This window comes from Elaeis guineensis, chromosome 7 (assembly GCF_000442705.2).
Source record: "Elaeis guineensis isolate ETL-2024a chromosome 7, EG11, whole genome shotgun sequence".
NCBI classification, from domain to species: domain Eukaryota; kingdom Viridiplantae; phylum Streptophyta; class Magnoliopsida; order Arecales; family Arecaceae; genus Elaeis; species Elaeis guineensis.
The window spans coordinates 95,107,148-95,130,690 of record NC_025999.2 but is presented as its reverse complement, the minus strand read 5'-3'; the positions used below and the strand labels follow the sequence as shown (position 1 = coordinate 95,130,690).

Below are 23,543 nucleotides of genomic sequence, written 5' to 3'. Positions count from 1 at the left end.
GATGATCTATTGATCATGATATGATTAGTTAGATCTTGATCAAAAGTAATCATAAAAAGATTGATATAAAATTTTATTGTGCATTGTGGTTATTAATTTGAGCATTGGTTATTCAAGTGAATCGTAAGTTCAAATTCGATGTAAGAATAATACTTTGATATTACTTTTAGTTGAGAAGTTGACTATTATTGGAAAGATAAAGATTTGATAATAAAATATTATTCCAAGATGGACTAAGAATAATCTTTTATGATGCTTGATTGAAATATTTATCGAAATTAAATTTGATATGTGGATTATATATAAAGTAGCAGATTAGGATAAATACATATTTGAAGATATTGCAAAGAAACCTATTTCTTATTGATGAAATCGATTATGAGATTGTAGAATATTCATCATACTGAAATCTTTAATCATTATCCTTAGATCTAAATAATGGATCCTATTATGTCTCTTAGAGACTACCTGATGTGTATGAAATTTTAATTTAAAGATTTCGTATCTAAGTTGATCAAGAGATTTTCTGATATTATTATTGAGGTTGTTAATAAAAAATTGATATCTTTATATTAAGATAAAAGATCTAATTTATATTTATCTCAGATTAAAAGATTCATGTGAATTTATAATTTAAAAATTTTGGATTTAGGAATTGATATGGAGTTCCTTTGCTTTTGTTAATGAGGTCTCTAATTGAATCTACTATTAAATGGAGATTTAATTTTTTTGAAGCTTGTATGATTGTTATGAAAGGATATTTGATAGATATTGAAGATCCTGATGATAGAAATTTTAAAGAAAAAAAATAATGATTTGAAGTTCTTATATATTAAGATTATGTTCAAATTTGGTAGAGCATCGAAGGATTTTTTTCTTCATTAATTTGACTTATAAAGATTTTTGATTTGAAAATTATCGAATTGAATTGATATGAGAATTGAGATTTGATTCATATTGATTATAGTAAATCTATATGATGGTTTAAATATGATATTGGACTCAAGAGTTAATCAAGATTATTGTATATCAGTAAAAGTATGAATGAGAATCGAAAGTTAATCTTTGACTTCAATTGAAATTTAAAATTTTAGATCCTTTCTATTGATAAGATAAAGAAATACTTTGATCAAAATTTTTTTTTTTTGGTGAACCTAAGAAATTTAGATTGTCAGATCAGAGTGCGCAGCGGCAGCAGGGTAATCTGAATTACTTTGAGTAAGTTAGGAATGTTGATTCTTTGAGTCAAAAAAAAATTATGATAGATGATATTATTTGATACAAAAAATTTATTGATATTAGAAAGAATAATATTTTAAAAATTTTGAATTATTTAGATATCCTAATGTGATTTTTAAAAGTAGTGCTTCTACCTACTATGCTACAAAAATATTTAGCATCCTAATTCTAGGATGAGTGGACCCTTGATTTTTGATTTTAGATTTAGAATATTTAGAGATAAATTTTTTCTATCATAGAATTAAATTTTATAATTCTCTAATTACTAGGAAGAATTTGAGATTGTTTATCGAATGATGATTTTGATCTTAGATTATTATACTCAAATATTTATCTCCAGGGTATAATAAAATTTAAAATTAGAACTCTTTTGATCATTATTATTTCTCTGACTGAATGAAAAAGATTGAGGTTATCTATTGATATTGACGATTGTTCTACAAAAGATGGATTGGAGTTATTTATAATTTAATTTGATAATGAATTGATTAATTAAGAGTTGTTAATGTTTAGATAAAAAAAATTGATATACTTACTTAGAATAGAGACATTGATTTTGATTATAAAAAAAATATAGTTTTGATTTAGATCAATTTTTGAGTTATTGATTTTTATTATGGAATGACTTAATGATAAAATTTGCTTCAAGAATTAGAATATTTAAGAGTTTGAGGGTTTGAGTAAGAAAATTTCGATGACTAGAAATAGTGATATTGATTTAATCAACAATGGTGATATTGATCTTTATGAAATGACTTAATGATGAAGTTGTATCGAGAATTAAAATAGCAAAAGTTTGAGAATGAGATTGAAATGATAAATCTTCAACCTTTGAAAGTACGAATAAGAGAAAATATTTTTGAATTTTGATTGATTAGGATGTCATCATATGATTCATAGAAATATATTTTTCTATCTTATGATGGGTTGAAAATAAGAGTGGTTAATATTTTGAAATAAATAAATAAATGAATGATGATGAATGAAGTTCTTATGCAAGAATAGAGACATTGACCTTCTTCTATTCACAAGAGATAGATTTGATTTTGATCTGGTCATGAGATATTGAACATTAATTTTATAGGAAATGAGATCATAATTTCAAAATCTTGAAATATTGAAAATCTTTGAGATATTGATCTTGATAAATAAGAAAATGGATGGTTCCATTTTAGATCAATATTTGATGTATTTACTTTTTCCTTATGGAATGATTTAAGAATGAATTTATATCAAGAATTAGAATATTAAAAGATTTGTGGATGAGATTCAAGTAAGAAACTATGAAGACTCAAGCAAGAAAAATTTTGAGAATGAAATTTCTTTTAGAGGGGAAGAATGTCATGGCCTGGCCTGGCCCATACAACAATTAGCCAAAGCCCAAAACAAAACAAAAAAAAAAGAAGGAAGGAAAACAGAGGAGAAGAACTCCCAAAGGGAGTCTTCTTCCTCCGTTCACCGGCTCCTAATCGGAGTCGGAAACAAGTTCCCTCCGGTCCTATTTAAGGAGGAGATCCCTTCTCTCTCCTTTCCACCGAAAATTTTAAGCTCAAACGACGGCAATCGTCGGAAAAATCCCGCGGAAGACCGTCCCTGTGCCGTCCAATTTTTCATCGGAAAAGCTTCGCCAGCGACGGAGGTAAGCCTCCTCCCCTTCCTCTCTTCTCCCTCTTCCTTTCCGTGCCGATGTGCACGCTCGCCGGCGACCGGAGTCGTCAGATTTTGTTGCGGAAGTAACTTTCATTTTTTACAATTTTTCTTGGATTACCGACGCCGGTGGTCACCGCCGACCACCGGTTTGGCCCTCTTCTTATCGGCGAGTCACCCTCTCCTGCCGACGGCTGCCCCATGCCGGCTACGCCGTCGGTCGGTCACCCAATGAGGGGACCTCAAGGTCCCCTGTTTCAGCCCAAAAGAAACCCACGGGAAAGAAGAAAAGAAGAAGAAGAAGAAGGAAAAGAAAAAGAAAAAGAAAAGAAGAAGAAGGAAAAGAAAAGAAAAAGAAAAGAAAAAGAAAAGAAAAAGAAGAAAAAGAAAAGAAAAAAAGAAAAGGAAAAAGAAAAAAAAGAAAGAAAAAAATAAAATAATAATAATTTAATAATAATAAATAGGATTTTCTCCTCTCTCTTCTGTGAAGAAAAAAAAAAAGAGAAAGAAAGAGAGAAAGAAAAGAAGAAAAGAAAAGAAAATTATTAAATTAAGTAATAAATAATGATATAAATAATAAAATATGAGAAAGAGAGTTTCTCTCTCTTCCCTCTCTCTTCAGCTTGAACTAGTATTTTCTCTCTCTAGAATTAGACTTTCTCTCTCTACTTTCTCCATCTAGAATCCTCCCTCTGGATTATTTCTCTCTCCTAAGATTTTTAAAATTTTGAGAATAATGATGATGAATTTAAATGATCTTCATGATGGATTTTTAATCTGTGATCATCGGACGGTACACCGACATCCACTTTGATCAGATCAGATATTTTTAGATTTTATTTCTCATGATTTTATTAAATTATCTACATGATAATCTTAGCATAATTTGATCTGATCGATCGAATTTGTTGAATCATATCGTCTGAGGAGTCTAAGATGAACTTTCTCTCTCTAAAATTTTCTCTCTCTAAAATATTTTCTCTCTTGATTGATTCTCTCTCTAAAAAGGTTAGTGAATGAAGAAATTTCTTTTAATAATCCTAATCTGATTCTAATGAAGAACTCTGATCCATGATTGTCAGACAGCGTACTGGCACCCACCTTGATCAGACCATAAATCTTTAGATTTGATTATTCATGATTCCGATCTAGCAATGACTTGATTTGATCATGTTGATTTCACCAATCGAGATATTGGATCAATCGTAATGTTGGATTGTGTCACCTGATCAATTTGAATTGTACCTCATGAATTCTCTCTCCTCTGATTTTCTCTCTCCACTTGATTTTATGAAATCGATGAAGAAACCTCGGTCCTATCACTTCTTATCCGATTTGATCTGATAGTCAAACTTTGGATCGTTTAGGTTCTAATTAGATTTTGATTAGATGAAATTAGATGATCAGACCCAATCTAAACCATTGAAATATGGTATTCGTATTCTTTCTAATTATTGAAATTGATTCTGTATAGGATTGTGGATGTTTGATCATGGGATATCGCGATATGATCTACGAATAGAATTTTTGGAAGAAAATTTATAGAATTATGTGGATTTATTGGAATGCGTTTGAGGTAAGTAATGTTTTACTTTTTCTAGATTTATCGATAAATTATAATGTATTTTTCTGATATGATTTGTGAAACGATGCATGAATTGGATGAATGATATTTTGTTATGAAAATATCTTATTTGAAATGTTATGATGAAGCATGATTGAACATATTGATTTCATGATGCATTATATTGATTGATTTCGATACTACATGATTATATGTTTTATTATCGAAATTAGAATATGAAATATGATTTATGAAGAATTATGATATAAGAAACATTATGAATTGACAACCTGACTATGTAAAGAACCCTGCCAATTGGGGCATATACGTTGGCAATTGATTGTCCTGACGATTTATATCGCCAGCGAGACCAGCGATATGTCGCCAGAGAGACCAGCGACAAACCGCCAGAGAGACCAGCGGTTCCGAAGGACTTTGCTGCCAGATGATTCGCCGCCTACCGCAAGCAGATACGCGGTATTATGATCCTGGCACAGGAAAAATATGGTCATAGCTCATGGTTGACGAAAAGAATTTAAGAATGAAAGAAATTAAAATTTAGAAAGAAACTTGAATTTTTGAAAAAGAAATGAATTTGGCATGAATTATGTTGCATAATTGAAATTGATTTCGAATTGATGAACTATATATGCTTATTTTTTATAAATAATTATTTACTTAAATACCTGATGAAATCCGTTGAAAGTGATCATTGCTTACTGGGCTGTCTAGCTCATTTCCTCCTATTTTACTATTTTTACAGATGTTGAAGAATTAAGATGATACAAGATATGAATGGAAGAGTGATCAGAAGCAGAATCTTCATATTTTTATTTTAGGTTGAAAGGCTTATTGAATTTGATGCAAAGCCTTTGAATTCCTGTTGAATTTATTGGGATATTAAAGAAGAAATTTAGATCGTTATGTTTTGGATTTAATTTATTGACTAATTATTCCGCTGTTGTTTTAGAATAGCATGATAAGATCCCTTGCATGCTTATGGGAAGAGTTTTCTATGAGTATGCGGCGGTTGTCATGACCCTCGATTCACAATCTCGGATCTGGGGCGTGACAATAGGCGATCTACTTCTGAATATTGTATATATGTAGGGGATAATTTAGTTATATGGAGAAGCAAAAAATAGTCAGTGGTGGCTAGATCATCGGCAGAAGCTGAATATAGAGCAATGGCTCTAGGCATATATAAACTTCTTTGGCTTCAAAAGCTGCTTCAAGAATTGCAATTTCTGAACAAATTTTCTCTTCGATTATATTGTGACAGCAAGGCAGCAATTGAGATTGTAAGCAATCCATTACAGCATGATCGTACCAAACACATCAAAATTGACCGTCATTTTATCAAAGAAAAATCAATCAGGGCCAAATCTGCATTACCTACATTCGATCTTCTGATCAGGTGGCAGATATTCTGACCAAAGGGTTTAGCTCATCGTCTTTTTCTGGATTGATTGATAAGATGAGGCTTCGAGATATCTTCGCCTCATCTTGAAGGAGAGTATTAGAAGGATTAAACCTAATTAGAAAAATATCTAATTAAGGATCCAGGAATATTATTCCTTAGCATATTCTTGTTATTCCTTGTCTATATTTAGATCTACATATCTGTATTTATAGATCCCTTATATACACTCTTGAAATATAGAAAAATAAAAAGAAAATCTCTTCATCCTCTTTTTCATCAGCACTTATTGCTGGAAATTGATGAGGGCCTCAAGAACAAAATACAGGTTGGACAAGCAAGAATACTTCGTTGCCTAAGCAATTGACGAAAAATTTTGGTAAGGACAAATTATCCACAAATTAGCATCTTATTAACTAAAAAGAATATCTTGTCAACTACATGAATCGGCATCAGACAATGAATAATGAGGATAAAGCACGGGGGGTTCACTGCTTCCTGTTTTGCTTTTGTACATCTGCCTCGTTGCCACCATCATGAGATCTCGCATCAATTGGAGCAAGATCGGGCTCTGGAAGTTGGTAGGGACGGTGGGATTCATCACCAAGAAGCTAAATTCTCGAACATAATTTGATCTCTGGATGGAGGCACTACAGAGGACACATTTAGCATAGAGGACAAGGTTGACGAGGGTGACCATAACCGCCATTTATTTCCTGGCCATGCGGTCATCGATCTCATTCTCAAGCTTCTTGATGCGGCAGCTTTGGCGGTCATCCAACACCGATCTTTTGAACACCGCCTCTAGCTTGGACTGGTCAGGGACAACCTCCCACTCGATCTTGTGGATGATATCAAGAACCTCACCTAAGAGCGCTGACTCTGTCGGATCCAATGCAGCCACCGATCGTCAGCGGATAGATCCTCTAGATCCATCACATCCTCACCCATATCAAGCTCAGCCATGGAAAGAATATCCAACACAGCAGACAACTTAATGGTGAGCTCGTGGAACTAATTGATAGCGCTCTCGACCTGGAGGAGGTGGCCGCATTCGGCTTTAGGTGGAGCTATTGTCTAGCAAGGGTCTTGAAGCGCTGGAGAACAAGAAGGATCATTGAGACAGAGGGAGGCACAGATCAGGGGAGAATGAGGGTGGGAATTGAGGAGGAGCTCCTCAAAGTAGAAGACCCAGGCCTAGGAGCGATACATACCATCCAGGCGTGGGCTGAGTTGATATAATTCCCGGTCCAGCCCATTCAACGGATGAGATCATATGTTAAACTTAGCTTGATCCAATAGGCTTAAAATTTAGGCCTAGATCCGTTCGGAATGCTTTAGACTTGAATGGCTTATGAATAGGTCTAGTTTCTACTTGTAACCAGAGAAGTAATATTATACCAAGTTATGTTGTTAGAAATCGGATCAAAATGCCATCTGATGGAGGGAAAATGGGTTAATTGTGATGTTATGCACTAAGAAGTATTTGGTAATCAAAAAAACTTGTAATAGGCGATTAAAATGAAGAAAATTATCAGATGATGCAAGTAGTATATCTATTGTGCAGGGTACATTGATTCCTATCAGTTGAGATAGTAAGGGCCATATCTCCAGGAAGAACAGAACTCTAGCAAGCTCTTTGCTTTATCAACAATTTACAAAGGTTTGCGTTTTACGCATAACCTGACTTTCCAAGAAAATCCACCAGCGAGGCTCGGGGGTGTCAGATGTGATTATCCTGATCATAATTATCCAGGCTTGTTTAATGTGCTTTATTTGCTTGATATGTGTATGGGAAGTAACCACATAGGCTACCTGGACGGTCCAAATTGATCCAATTACTCATTCCTATCTCCTTTAAAAAAAAAAAAAAAAAAAAAATCAAAGAGTACCAAATGATGGTTGTCAAGCTAAATATGCAGTACTGATCTACTTGGGGTATAACTTGTGACCGAATATATACATTGAGCTCCATGATACTGATCACGATGAGTAGCGACCAAACATGATGAATGCCGATACAAAATCTATGAAACACTTCGCTTGTTTTAGATGATCTTCTGCATGATTCTGTGATGTTGATCATGTACAAACAAAATACGTACTCTTTGTGCTGAATGTGCATCTCATATTTGAGAAACCATAACTCAGCAGAAAAACAAGTTATGATAACTCAAACTTCTGGAAATTGAGAATTTGATGCTTTAATTTTAATTAATTCTCCATTTCTTTGCCGGGAAAAAAAAAAAAAGAAACCCGTATGTTGCTCCATTTCTGGAAGTTGTTCTGCCCGCTGATGAGAGTAGCATTTGCCCGCCACGTGCCATGCGTCGGTGATGCTGCGGCGAACACCAGATGTTCTCTGCTTCCCAGCTCTATATTAACTCCATCGGATGGAGGGTCTCTGATGAGTCCACAAAATGCTACATCCAATTTCCTGTATATGACTCACGCGATTGGCACCTCGGGCCGTGCCACGCCCATTCCGATACCCGCTTCCCGTACGCCGGTTTCTTTCTATTTTCCCCCAAAACATCACCTCTTCCTCGTGACTTTTCCTTCTCTTCTCGACTCCTTTCTTCCAATTTCCTCTAGATTCCTGCTAGAGACCCCAATCTCCGGCCCCTCGCCCTCTCCAATCCCTATCCGGTTCCGTCAACGGTTCCTCCCGATCGGTTAATTCCTTCTTTTCTCCCAGAGATCGGAAAATTAGGGTTTCTCATCATGTTTTTTTCGTGGATATCGTATGCTTTCTTTGTTTGTTTATTTTAAGGTTCTTTAGCTGATTGTGATCCGCGATCCGTGGATTTGGCTATCATACTATTGGAGTACTTGCGTCTAGAGCGGATTTTTACTAGCGGGATGCGTGCCGGGCAAAGATACCTTGTTTTTATAGGCTTTCGAGTGGATTCATGCCTTTCTTAGCGCTTTAATTGGGATTTTAAGATTCTAGGAGCTTAGGGCTTATTGTTATATTTCATTCTTGGATATGGATTCGAGCCGGAGAGCCGTGGAAGCGTACTGGAGATCTCGCATGGTTGATGGAGTGACGACGGACGAAGATAAGGTCGCCCCCGTCTACAAGTTAGAGGAGATCTGTGAGCTGTTGAGGACCTCTCCTGCGGGCATCGTAAAGGAGGTCTCGGATTGTATTCTCAAACGGCTTGATCACAAGAGCCCCATCGTCAAGCAGAAGGTATAGATTTTGGGCCATCTCTATCTAATTTGTTTTGGTTCCAGAATCCGAGTTTCTATATGAATGTCAGGTCTCTGAAAATAAACAATCTAAAATTTAAAACATTTATCTTGTTTAGGAAGCTGAGGATTAATGGGATTTAGGCACCAAAAAAAAAAAAAAAATCTTTGTATACTTCATGTTCTAAGTTGAAATTTATGAACTCTCATATACACTGCACGGTTTTTTTTTTTCCCCCTGATGTAATGGGAGGTATGACCACCCAAACTTTACTGCGCGGAAAAAAAATTATAATAGTTCAGTGTTATACACTATCGTTCACTCATGCAACGTTTTGTCTTAACATTTGGTCGCAAATTTCTGAACATTAAGAGCTGTTTTTCATTGTTCTGAAGCTATGTAACACAATTTTTTAGGCATGCTAGATTTATTAACGAAAAAAAAAACTCAGAAGATAGTAAATGATGGGTAGCACACCCAATATTTCTTTATGGAAAGATGAGTCTGTTTGTTGCCTGAAGTTTATAATGATAGCATTTCCTGATTCTGTTCATGTTTATTGCAAGGCATTGCGGCTGATCAAGTATGCAGTGGGAAAGTCCAGCAATGAGTTTAGAAGGGAAATGCAACGGCACTCAGCGGCTATTCGACAGCTTTTTCATTACAAAGGCCAGTTGGATCCCCTGAAAGGAGATGCCCTAAATAAGGCTGTCCGTGACACTGCTCATGAGGCAATCCAAGCTATTTTTGCTGCTGATGACTACAAGGTAGCGGCACCAGTAGAAGGTCTCAACAAGCGCATCCAAGGCTTTGGTAATGCAAATTTTGAGATGCCTACGGAAGATAGGAAATCTTTTCTCAGTGAAGTGGTGGAACTTGGTAGTGCCTCCATCAGGCAGGGACTGAGCACCATTACTGCAGCCCATGGCATAAGGAAGGTCGATAATGGGAGTTACAGAAGCCCAAACCTGCGAAGGTCTTTGACAACAGAAAGAGATAGCCATGGTAAATATGAAGGCGATGAGCACCATAGGGAAGGCTGGACTTCTTCTGGAGTCTCAGAAAATGTGGCTTCTGGAACATGGAGTCCGGCTTTGAGAATGACCATAACAGGGACAGCAACACATGAGGATACTGATTCAAGTCACTCTGGGGTTAAGAGTCATGAAGAGAAACTTTTGGAGACTATAGTCACTTCAGGAGGTGTTCGTCTACAACCAACTCGTGATGCTTTTCAGGCTTTTCTTGCCGACGCATCAAAACTGGATGCAGTGGCTATGAGTCATGCACTTGAGAAGAAGCTCCAATCTCGTTTGTGGCAGGCATGCATTCTTCATCCTTTACTTATCAATTATTGCATGAGAAGTGCCATGTTGATTATCTGCATGCCTCCTGCACCAAGTCTTTTCAAATAGATCTGGGTTCCATGTGGTGCACATCTGTGTCTGGATGGTGTCGACACTTATGTTCTGATATAACATTATTTTTCTTTCCAGTTATATGTAATATTTTTTATGATGGTATGATATCTGTCTTAGAGATTTTGGACCTGGGTAGTGTAAATGAAATTTGCCTTATTTATCAAGTAGGATATAAAGTTACACTTGATAGCTTACCTCAAAATACAATTTTAGAGGGGCATGCATTTTTGTCACTTGGCTTACAAGGGATTCTGATGGAATCCAACATTGTCTAATTCACTTGAACAATGTTAGACTTTGTTATGGTCAGTTTGAACGGTCAAAGTAAATAGTATATGATGATTTAGAATCCTTTGGATCAACAGGCTAAAATCAACTCCACATTGTATTGACAAGCTTTTAGAACATGTATTATCACTCAAATATTGTATTTTGAGAATGTATGATTACTATAATAGGATGTAACTCACTCAGACTGGCACTTACTCTTTTCAACGTGAAGGTTAGCAAAATTAAAGCTTGGATAAGATTACAATTCCTGTTCAACTGAAACCATGTTTTGCTTTTTGGCTTTTTAAAGAGTGTGCAAGAATTATGGTCCCAAGTTGATGTTATAACTCCATTTCTTGGATACACCTTTTTTAATATCGGGCCTTCTTTTTTTATTCTCACTGTAAATTTTCTTTGTTGGCCCTAATTTATGTACCTGTAGAATCATATATTAGAATGATTAATGCTATAATTCTCCATGAACTGATCTGATTTTGCGTCAATGAGTTGATTTCCCTAGAAGTAATTACCTTTCTTGGTTCATTTCGGTACATTTTGCTCATCTTGGTATGTTATAAATATGGCATATGTTCAAAATATTTATAATAGTGGAGAGAGTGAGACATCTACGCGTGGTTGTTATGTGAAAGTCAAAGGCCCCCTCTTCCTGCAGTCATAGACATTCACAGAGACAAACAATGATGAGTTTACTTAAGAAAAGAAGATCTGCCATCAAGTTTTAAACGTAATTTGGTTTGGTTTTGTCAGGTCCGAATGAAGGCTATCTGTGTACTGGAATCAATTGTGAGGAAAAAGGATGATGAGCATTGTTCTATTATAGCATCTTATTTTAGTGAAAACAAAGATTCTGTGGTCAGATGTTCTCAGTTACCTCAAGTCTCTCTGAGGGAGAAGGCAATTAAGGTAAGCCATATTATTATGCTTCATCATGTTTTATTGTCTGAAAACACTCTTTTTTCCCATTTAAAGGGCTTCCTGTCATTCCTAATTCCATTCTTCACAGCTCCTATTAGATGTTCTTCCTTCTAAACTCATGCTTATTAAATTTCCTTCCATATAGAAACTTAATACTCAGGAATCGAGGTTCTTAAAAGCAGGTAAGAGGGAACTTTGTGAACTTCTGAAATTCCACTTGGAATGAAACTTTCTAATTCCACGTTCTAAGATTGTTTCTCAGTTTTCAGAAACAAATCCAGAGACCCATCTGTTATGATCATATTTTGTTATCTAAATACATGCATGAATTTGGAGTACATTTGTAGATGCTGCTTCCTGATTTTATGCATATCCACTAAGTTCTGTTTGATAAACCATTTTTGATTTCTTGATTTCTAAGCACGACCTATGACAATGACATTCACCTTTTTAATTAGTTGGTATTTACTTATATTTCTGCATTACAAAATATCCATGAAATATAAATTATAAATTAGATTGAATCTTCCTTCTAAAAGACAATAATTTTTTATAGAAATTTATAATTTTTCCAGTATTTCAAAACTTACTAAGTCTGAAAAGATTGGAAGTTGAATTCAGCCCCTCAAGAAATTTATAAGCTGCATGAGCAACCTATCCAATATCCACTGCTTGATCTCTGGTCATGTTTGCCATTTTCTAGTTCCAATGTTTAGAAGCTCAATCTTGTTAAGCTAAGTTGTTTATGCAACAGATTCTATAATTATCTTTTCCTCATTATTTTGTTAGTTAGTTAGATGGGCTTGCCATTTATATGCTTGTCACCACCCCTAAGTGAGGTGGGTTCTGACACTATGACATCTACTAACGTGTTGCCTGCTACAGTTGTGCTTGCTCCATCATTTGTTTGAAAGAAGAGAAATGATTCTCTATCTCCATATTTTTTTCTTCTTTTGTTTCTATTATTTTGGGCATTTGGATAATCTTAGTACTCTAATTTGCTAGCAATAAGAGTATATGTTGCTTTTCTAGCAATCAGATTAAACTTCTGCTATCACTGCTGCAGGAATGTTAGATGTTGACACAATTTTATTGGCTACCTTAAAGTTGTTTTTACATGTTTGATTTCTAAGTCTGGAAGCACTTATATGTTTATTCACATGGATCTAGCACTTGCATATGCAGTATATGGATATGTTAAGTTTGTGTTTGTAGTTCATTATCATAAACGAGTCCAAAGTTTTCCCCTTCATTCCAAAAGCTGACATTAATCTTAATTATTAATTGGTGGTATTTGTTAGATGCATTTACTTGTTTACATATATACTGAGTTTTCAATTTAGCATGCTGAGACTTGTCAAATGATTGCCCCAAACTACAGAGTGGTAATGCCTGTCTTTTTAATGTTCATGTAATAGATAGAACCATGAAACACATGCTTGGTGTGGTATGCTTTGGTGATGTAATGTTTGTAACCTTTCACTTTGAGAATATCTCCTTTGATATGTCCAGGGTGGCAACTTGCAAGCCATTAGTGTGCTACATCTCAAGCTATGATGGGAATCACATATTTGATCCATACAAAGCACTGGTAGATCTGAAAGCTTCATTAAAATACATGAAACATCATGAAAAATCAAGAGGATATGCAACAAATTATGGATGTTTCAGCATCAGATAGTACCTTTTTTTTTTAATTTGGTTCTTTAAGAAAGGAAGATATGAATGCAACATATTTAGCAGATAGAAAGACTGACCCGCTTCAACTGTAACAGTGTTACAGTGTAAAAGCTAGCCTTCTAAGATGATGGAATTTCAATTTATTGTTCTTACTGTTAGTGGCTAGTGGCCCTCTTGGAGCCCGAAACTGCACAAGGAGCGAGAACATTGTGTTTTTCCTTTGGGCAACTCTTGCCTGTTATTCTCTTTCATGTTAAAGGAGAGTCTTAAGAACACCATTATGTCAGCCAATGTTTTGAATGAGATTCCTTAAAGGTTAGTGTAAAATTCAAGGATTACAATTTCTTGGCCAATGAAATGCCTTTTAGTGGGAACCCTTGAGTCTCCATACTTATGATATCTGATTTACTTATAACTTTTTTCGATTTTAGCTCTTTTCGTTAATTCCTTGTTACATATAAAAGCTCTATCTTGTGTATGAAAATATAGGTGAGAGTCAAGCCTTAAAGGTTTATTAAAGGATAGATCAAGGTTTGCCATCTCAATGCTAGACCCGATACCGGTATCATGCTGACATAGTGTTGGTACATCCAATATGGGAGTCAGTTCAGCATATTGAGACTTAGTATGTCTTCCAAACCGACTCTTGCTTCTGTGCTGATATGGTATAGTACATCCAGTATGGGGCAATACATGCTAATATGGCAAATCTTGGGACTAATACTTGAATAGTCACATGTGATGAAGATGATTCTTTGGCTTCGGCTGGTTGTTTCCTAACCCTAGGTGTTCCTGTTATATGATAATCATTTTAAAGCATGTCTCTAAGTTCAAGAAACTGATGATGTCCTAGAGGAGTCTGCACTTAGAATGCCATAAGTTTGCCTTAATACTGGCATGCATGAGTACATACATTAGTAGAATATGCAAAATAGATTACAAGATGAAGCCATCTTGTTTTTGCTGAAGCAAGAATGTGCCAAGGATTTGTTAGTGCTTATACTTGAAAAAAGATTGTTTGTGAAGGGATTAGTAATGAGCTTAACTGGTAAAATTGTTTATTTTATCCTAATTGAGGAAGTATATATGATCCAGGGAAAGTAAACTATAGCTTCGTTCTTCTTGTACCTCATGCTAGACGATGGATGTTAGCTTGTGTGGTCCATAAAACGTCCCCCCACCAGTCATGTTCACAATAGACCATTTAATTACAGAAAATGGGAAGGATCAAAAATTGTCAAATGTTACTATATAAGACTACACATTTCTCAAGTATCTCCCTGACAGTGATATCTTAGAAAAATTCCTTTTTTCTGAGATCTTTCACCACCTTTGTCATTGTGTGAGCTGCATGGAGCAAAGCCAGATGCAGAGTGAAATGGTTGTATAGTATTTCAGCTGTCATCTAATATTTGGAATATGTCCGCTATGAAATTAAACTGAAAGCATCCCTTGCAGTCAGGTGTTGACTTGGATAGCACGTTGACGTATAAAAGAAATTAGGTATGTCACACACACACACACACGTATGTATATGCATATACATACCTACATACATACATACATGTATGTATGTATGTATGTGTAGGGAGAGAGAGAGAGGTTGCTTGAACAACGTAAATTGTAATCAAGTCAATTCAGTAATCCATAATTTGATCTGTGACCATGTTGCTTCAAGTGTCCTATCTTTAAATGCAGACTTTTGTGGCATCTCTACGGGCTCCTATGGCACCAGCTATGCTTCATTTGAATTCAGGGCATCGTCATCTGGCCCTTTTTATGTAGATCATTTGAGCCCCATCTGATTATTCCTTTTTTTTAATAAAAAAAAAATTGATCAAGAGAACTTTAGCTTTTGAATATAGTTATTTTTAAACAGCAAGAGACAAGGAAGAAGAACTTATTTGGCAGTGGATCACTGGCTATAGAGATCTGTGATATATACGACAATTTATTCGTAGGACTGGGTGGCTTGCTATTTTGACACTATATAAACAATATTCTCTATCCTATCTTCTGCTATTAGTTTGACAACTCTGACATGAGCATTTATCTTGCTTTATTTAGGTCTTAAGTCTCCTAGATGGGGAGCAGTCTCCTGGAGCAAGGATCGAAGGCGAGCTTTCAGGTGCAAAAACTACGCCTGCCCCGATTATTCAGATGCCTGACTTAATTGACACAGGTGACCCAGATGATCACGGAAATGAAGCTTCCACTCGTAAGCAGGGGAATCAAAGCACTGGGAATCTAACACAGCCTGCTTCTTTGGTTGATGATCTTTTTGGAGACATTCCTGTTGCTGGACTAAGCACAACTGGGGGTGAAAATGAAGACAATCCATTTGCAGACGTCTCATTTCATGTCACAGAAGACAAGGAGCATAATGACCTTTTCTCTGGATTGACAGTTGATGATAAGAAATCTGGTATTGAACTCAATCTGCCTGCCAGTGGTACATCTGAATTGCCCAATGCTTTTGGTGTCAACTCTGGGCAGCTTCTACAGGATGCAGTAGCAGATAAAAAGGATGTGAATGATTTGATGGCTGGGTTGGCTCTTAATGCAATGGCCCAAGATAACAAACAACCTGGACCTGCTGGAGCAACTGGAGGTGCCTTTCCAGGATTCACTTTGTTGGATGAAAGCAGTCAATCAAGCCAGCCTCCTACAAATGGAGCATTGAATGGTATCTTTGGTTCAAGTGCCTTGTACGCTCAGGCTCCCATGCACTATGGGATCTCTCCAAACATTATGTTCAATCCAGCTTTTGCTTCCCAGCCAATGAATTATGGCGCAATAGGAGCTCTCATTGCTCAACAACAACTATTGTTTCAAAACCTTGGGAATCTCAACACTGGATTTGGGCATGTAGCTGGGAATGCCAATGAAGGAGGTTACTCTTCACCCCTCCCTGATATCTTTCAGCTTTCAAATAATCCAGTTCAAAGCCATGGTCCAATCATGAACAGCTCGAAGAAAGAGGAGACTAAAGCTTTCGATTTTATATCGGTATGATTCTTCCAGATTGTGTGCTTAAGAAATGATTAGTATACAAGCTTTCCATCTTCTAGGAAGTCATTGCAATTTATCGAGGACTTGCATTCTATATTTATCATTCACTACTGAAACTTCTGCTCACACGACTATTATGATGCTTGCACAGTCAAATTAGTATTAGAAAAGTTGTTTCTAGTACATATAGGAATAAATATGCGAATAAGTCATATTTTAGTGCATATAATTTGCTGGGCCATAAGATAAGCTCCTTTCTTTCTTTCTTTCAGTATGCTTTGTCCACTGAACATTAATCAAAGATTTAGTCATTTAAGAATCCAAAATCATGTAATATCAGTTTCAGTTCTGCATTGAGTTAATGCAACGTGGAAAACCTTTCCCGTGTAAGTTTGCATATATCACATGGCCATGATGGTAATTGATGCTGTTAAATCCATGTGAGCATTGTATGCAGCAAAACAACAAGCTAAATCCTAGAGATGAATGGATAATCTACTATTGCTTATTACTTGAGTTTGATGTGTGCTACTTACTCCCTATAGAAGTGCTGCTAAATTCAAATTTGTTCTATATTCCCAAGTTTGCTTCCAGTTTCAAGTACTCGTAGCATGTATGCCTCGATGGATACTCATGTTTCTGAAAATGCTACATTTACAAGAGTTAATGCTATCAATCGTCGGAGGGCTGGAGAATGTGGGTCACTAACTTGTACTATGAGTAGTGAAGTAATGCTCTTCATGATTCTTTTGTTATTAGGATTCTATCTGAATCATGAAGTAGTACCTCTGGCTAATTTCATTGTTGGGCCACCCGCTTCATCTAGTGAAAGGTAAAATATGACTCCCGTGCAATAATGCTTTTTCTCCTTTCGCAGGATCATCTTGCAGCTGCCCGTGATTCAAAGAGAGTTCTTTGAAGCTTTTAACAGCAAATGTTTTAAGCCGAGTGACACTACCTAAAGGATGGAAACTGGTTTGGTGCTTGATGGAAGTGCCTCGGGTCATTCTTTTGCAATAATGGAAATCGCGCCACAAGGCATGAGTCATACTACCCCTTGTCAATTTTCTTGTTGTACTGTCAGATATATGGTGGGAAATGCGAAGGTGTTGTAGAGGATGGTTTGAGTTGCTATATTTGACTGTGAAATTTGGTCAGGTGCGATTTGCTATTTTTCGTCTCCTCCTTTAATAAATATCCTTTGGGACTGGTTTCGCTTGTGTCGCTTGTAGTAATTTGCATGCAGGTGAAACGAGCTTCTGAAATAGATTTTTTTTTTTTCCTATTACTTTCCTATGTGTTTTTTCATAATTCAGAATAGATCGTCAAGGACTGTTAGATTCGCGCAAAGTGCCTATTTGATCGTTTCACTCGGTTTCTGTGATTCTAAGTGCATTCTTCGATTCTCAAGCTCGAAAGGTCTATCTGTACTCTTAAATGCAGCACCCGTACGTTCCTTTTTAAATGTGGCCGGGGCAATGCTTTCCTCCCTTGTGCATTGCATGTGGTGAATTCTAGTACGTGTGAAGGATTGGCGCCTGTGCTTTTTCTTTTTCTTTTTCTTTTTTCCTTGTGGAGTAGTGGCATGGGTGTCTGCTGGTAGTATTTTGGCCTATGCAAGTAACTCTGGCGTGCAGCTCACAATTTAACCACTCTCTGTGTTGCATAAATTCTGGCAGCTGCTAACCTGATCTTGTGATGAGGAAATCCGGATGTTATCGAAATCTTGCTCGAAACTTCTTCCACCCGACTGATGCCAGAGGGGGATAAAGCCATCCCTTTTTTTTCATGAATTTTATGCTTAGAGTAATCTAGGGATCGTTTCAGTTTCATCAAAATCAATACAGATGGCAGTTAGAAGAATTTTTTTAGATATCCAAGCCATCCAGAATCCCAATGGAATCCGTTTAGTATATCCTAGCAAGATTGGGGACGTGTTGGGAACAAATTTGGGATTTAACCTCTATATATATACTTGGTGGAGAAAAGCATCTAAATTGCTATAAATTGATCGATAATTTATTTATACCACTTAAGCATTTATTCATAAATATCAGCACACAAGCCTACCCACCGTCCAAACTTTCCTGTTCAGCCGTCAGCCGCCGCTCCATGCCTCCCACCCACAAGCCTACCATCATCTAAACTTCCCTGTTCAGCCGTCAGCCGCCGCTCCATGCCTCCCACCCGATTGAGACTCCTGAGGAACGAGAAAAACAGAGCAAAAATCGGGGGAAAACACTGGAAAAATCAACAAAAATTTTAGGAAAGATGGAAAAAGTTAAAAGGTTATAGGGTTTGGGATTTACCATCGAAAGTTACCTGAGTCAATTTGTTTCGTTGTTTATTTAAGTACCATCCGTGCTTTGTGGCGTCGTTATAGCTGTTCGATTGGTTTTTGGTGAAATGAGAATTTTAAGAAGGCCGCCAGCTGGTTCAGTAGGTGAAATGAGAATTTGTTTATTTAAGTACCATCCGTGCTTATCGGTAAAGAGAGCACCTGAGGGAGATCGGAGAGGTTTTTAAATTCCGGTTGGGGTTGCTTAAATCCCGTTGCCATCCCTAAGAATCAGTTTATTTCCTAAACGTGTTGGGCGGGAGCCGTGTGTGACCTCAAGTGTTTTTTTAAACGTTAACGCTTAAACTCCGGAGGTTCAAAACGAGACTTATCTCTAACTATATCTATGATTCTTTCCTATGTATTTTGCTTTCACTTGAGATTACGTCCCTCTCCACCATTTTTATTCATTCGCAGCACAGTTTCTGATGGAAAGCAGCTCTTCTAAAGAGGAAGTGGTGAGCCTCCCAGAGCCAAAGAGAGCAGCCAAAGAGGATGTAGTAAGCCTTCCGGAGCCAAAGAGAGCAGCAAAAGAGGCTGTAGTAAGCCCTCCGGAGCCAAAGAGAATAGTCAAACAGGAAGAAGTAAGCCTTCCGAAGCCACGGAGAGCCCAAAGGAGAAACGAGTGGGCCACCCAGGTCGTCTTTAGATCATTTGCAACGATGGCTACGTTCGCCGCCGCTCTGGTCATCATCTTCGATGAGCAGACCACCGACATTGCCGGCTTCGCCATGCACGCCAGCTATAAGTCCTCTCCTACCTACAGGTAATCCCAAAACCAAATCCAAAGATATATATTTCGTGTTTGTTGTTCTTTACTCGTTATTCTCAGCGTTTACTACATGCTCATAGGTTCTTTATGATTGGGAATTTTGTGGCCACTGGATATGAAATGCTGGCACTGATTGTGGTCTCATACACTGGGACACATTTTCTCGTCAACTTCATGGATTTGGTACTGTCGTTATGCCCCTTTGTTATTTTTTTCCAATCTCATACTCTACCTGAAATCAAACGAAGTTGTCTATTAGTGTGCATGGCTTCGGGTCCTTTGTTTGACTATTCAGTTCTTTACACAGTTAGCCCTATTTTACACATATTAGAGGCTGGGAATAGAAGGTCCGGGGAGTAAATATATAATAATGGCGTTCAACCCAGGGAGTAGACTTCAATTTGTCCTTCTAAATAACACAACACACGTAGGTGCCACTAGAGTTTGATGTCATGCTTTTTTGTTACATTTCTTTGTTGCAGATGGCAATGTCTTTGGTTATGGCTTCAGCAGCGGCTGCAACAGCAATTGGTCATGTGGGAAAGAAGGGGAACAGCCACACTGGCTGGATGCCGGTGTGCAATTACTTTGAGAAGTTCTGCAACCGGGTCGAATACTCCGTTGCCTGTTCCTACGTTGGTTTTCTGTGTCTTCTCGTGGTGTGTTCCCTGATTGCGATTCCAAAATCCAGGACAAGCAGCAACTGAGGAGCTCTTTCAGTGGGATTGTGGAATAAGAATCGTAATCTTTCTCGGGTTGTTATTTTCCGCAAATTATTCTGTCGTTTTGGTTGGGATATCAACATCTGTATTTAACTGGACTCAATTTGTTTCGTTGTTTGTTTAAATAAACATTTAACTGGACTCAATTTGTTTCGTTGTTTGTTTAAATAAACTATCCGTTGCTTTGTTACGCCGTTATAGCTGTTTGATTGGTTTTTGGTGAAATGCGGATTTTAAGAAGGCTGCCAGCTGGTTCAGTAGGTGAAATAATTGCTTATTGGCAGGTCTTCCATGCCAAAGATCATCATCAGTCAATCACAGTCTTTCACGCACGCTACTTCCTGATATGCATCTCAAAATGGGAAAAAATAACTCACTGGGTCGCATTTAAAAGCATCGCAGTGGAAGTGTTAGTGGTACGTTAGCGGCTGGTGGTGGTGTTCAAATCCATGATATTACTGTTCCAATGATAGAGTCGCATATAGTCTGGGAAGGATTGTCATATGCTATTCTCATATTGAAGGCGACCAAGATTTAATTTGAAGGAGACTTCTAGATAATTATTAGATAGTTTTCCAATCCATTGTTCTCTGAATTCACAATTCATCCCCTTCTCCTAGATTGCGGAGAATTATTATGCTTGTTGTTATCCTTTTTCAGGTTACTCACATTTATAGACAAGCTAACAGTGAGCTAATTGGATGGATGGTGTCTTCTGTGGGCAATCTTACAGGCTCAATCTTATGGGACTCTACGTCAATTCTTCTAAATTTTTTTTTTACATATTTTATTTGCTGATTTTTATGGATGTTTTTTATTTGCATCACATAAGGTCATTCTATACATCAATAGGCTAAAATTTAAGAAGGATGTGAAAGCAATTACAGCATATTAATGTCTGCAATTATTGGCGCTTGGGATAATATTACTTAACTAATATTAAGCTGGCCTTTTTTCATTAAAATAAAAGGTAGAAAAACGTTTACATTATGTGATGAATAATCTCAATTTTTTTTCTTTTATTTTTTAGTATTTCCTTTTCCATGTTCTTATATTTTTTTAATGTATTTTTTTTTATTTCAAAAAAGTAGAATTAATAGTTCTTATCATTGATGTCTGAACTAGAAAGAACCTTGTGTACGTTTTCTATTATCATTTATTTGATGGGAAAAATAAAACAATTGGAGACTGATACATGTCCTTTTTTAGAGTTCCCCCTGTGATGCTTGTTGTATGATAAGGTTATTGCTACCATAAAAGTTTTTGAGTTATTTCTTCAAAATCTCATGCTACACTTGCATATGCATGCCATATTGATGTGTGATATAAGATAAAAATTGAGTTTTTTTCTTCTTTCTTTTTCTGCTTCTTCTTCTTCTTTTTGGTTCTACTTCCTGAGGACAAGAAGAGGTAGATAACAACTTGGTGGCAGGGGAAGGTTTTGGCTTATTACTAAACAGTTTCAGCCAGCCCCATTTTGTGTTTGCATGCCCCCGCGATGAATGGCTTCCGGTTGGGACCTGGCACAAGACCCCATGCATTCTGTTCTGCAAATTATTGTCCCAATTTAGCACCAACATTGTGACCCACTTTCAACTTACCAGTTTACCTTGCAGTCTGTGGGGCTGAACTGGTAGGAAGAGGAGGTTCCTTTTTTATTCTATTACAGAACTCTGAATCTGTGACCGAGCTCTGAAAATGCACGATATTCTCCCTTCACTTGCATCCTGTTTTTGATTATAAATGATTGACCACGATAAAAGGAATGGAGTATGCTTTTTTTTTCACTCTATTTAACGTGTTATCATCCGAAAGAAAGAAGAAACAAAACAAGAAATATAATGCAAAAGAAAGAAGAATCAAAACAAGAAACACAATACAAATACATGAATCGACCTAAAGCCTACTTCTATAAAACGTACAAGCTTCACTATGAAAGAATAAAATAGAGAGAATAAAACAAAACCAATACAAGAAGAACTCATCACTCGACCTTTGTACAAGAGTCTTTCAACAAAAAATCTCAAAATTCTTACAAAAGCTCTCTGAAATCTCTCTTGAAGCCTTTCTACACCTCCAGAACGTCACCAACCTCTCTTGAAGCCTTTCTACACTTCCAGAATGTCACCAACTCTCCAACGCAATAAACGGCTTATCAATCGGAGCTATATAGGCTCCAGAATCTCAAAAATACTGTTACAATAAGAATAAAGAGTTCCAATCAATCCTAGAACTATCCGTGGCCGTCTGATCGTGATCGGCTCACATCAGAACTGTCCGATCGTGAAAAACAACCTCTAATCATGCCTGGTCACGCTCGGATTGAGTTCCAACCGTCCGATCATGACTGCATGTGATCTGGACCGTCGGATCGTGCAAAAACTTTCCTGGATCGTGCGTGGACCGCATGATCGGTTTGTGCGGCTTCCATGGACCGCCCAGCATCTTGCGGTCCACGGTGGACCATGCAAGTGCTGGGCCTGGGTGCCCGCGTGTGCTAGGCCGGCCCCCGCACACGCTCGCACTGGGCCGCACGTGCGCGTCTCCACCGGGCCTGGGCGCACCGCCGCCGGCCGCCTCGTGCACCGTGCCATCTGCTCGGAGTTTCTTTTGCGCATATTTTCACTGTCTGGACTCCGTTTGGACTGTTATTGGGCTCGTTGAACTCCGTTCGTCGTCCTGGACCTTGCTATGGGCTCAATGTAGACTGAATCTCAAGACGTTAAATCTCAATAGTTAGTTCTTATATTCTAGTCATTACAAAAGTATATTATGGATTTAAACAGTGAAATTATTATCTTAATTTAGATTTTCTTTAGAAATGTTAAGATACATGCATGATAGTATTAAACATCCGACCACTATAACATAGGCAATTACAATTTCATCATTTGAGGAACAGTGTCCCATTGGATAGGTTAGAAATTATAGTTAGTTTTATTCTCATGATCTATAGTTCAAGTTTTTAAGTCAGATACTTGAACATTGTATCCACATCTGGCGCTACAATTTTATAGGAGAGAGCATGTTTAGGAATACTTCCATATTGAATAGATTAGGATCTACTTGCATTTTTTTTTTTTTTTTGATAAATCAGATGCGTTAAACTAAACTAAACATGGATAAGAAGCTCACATAATACTTCAATAATGGTAACTTATATATATTTAAGTATCACCTAAAGACCATTGCATATACATAATGCAGACTTGAACATATACATATATTTTAATGTCACCTCTATGTATCTGCGGCATAACGCATACGGAGGGGTCAGAAACCATCCTTCTAAGCCAATTTATAATGCATGTATTTGCGAGACCATG

The 23,543-nt window shown here is 37.0% G+C and overlaps 2 protein-coding genes across 2 annotated transcripts; both read left to right on the top strand.

Moving 5' to 3' along the window:
- The first annotated feature begins 8,299 nt into the window (after nucleotides 1-8,299).
- LOC105048325 (protein MODIFIED TRANSPORT TO THE VACUOLE 1) lies at nucleotides 8,300-17,604 on the top strand. Its single transcript, XM_010927614.4, has 5 exons — nucleotides 8,300-9,066; nucleotides 9,633-10,388; nucleotides 11,526-11,681; nucleotides 15,441-16,382; nucleotides 17,263-17,604. Exons 1-5 carry the CDS (start codon nucleotides 8,860-8,862, stop codon nucleotides 17,302-17,304), a joined length of 2,103 nt encoding a protein of 700 aa, XP_010925916.1. The 5' UTR covers nucleotides 8,300-8,859; the 3' UTR covers nucleotides 17,305-17,604.
- Nucleotides 17,605-17,734: 130 nt separating this feature from the next.
- On the top strand, nucleotides 17,735-20,380 carry LOC105048326 (CASP-like protein 1F2). Its single transcript, XM_010927615.3, has 3 exons — nucleotides 17,735-19,489; nucleotides 19,576-19,678; nucleotides 19,978-20,380. Exons 1-3 carry the CDS (start codon nucleotides 19,152-19,154, stop codon nucleotides 20,200-20,202), a joined length of 666 nt encoding a protein of 221 aa, XP_010925917.1. The 5' UTR covers nucleotides 17,735-19,151; the 3' UTR covers nucleotides 20,203-20,380.
- The last annotated feature ends 3,163 nt before the right edge of the window (nucleotides 20,381-23,543 follow it).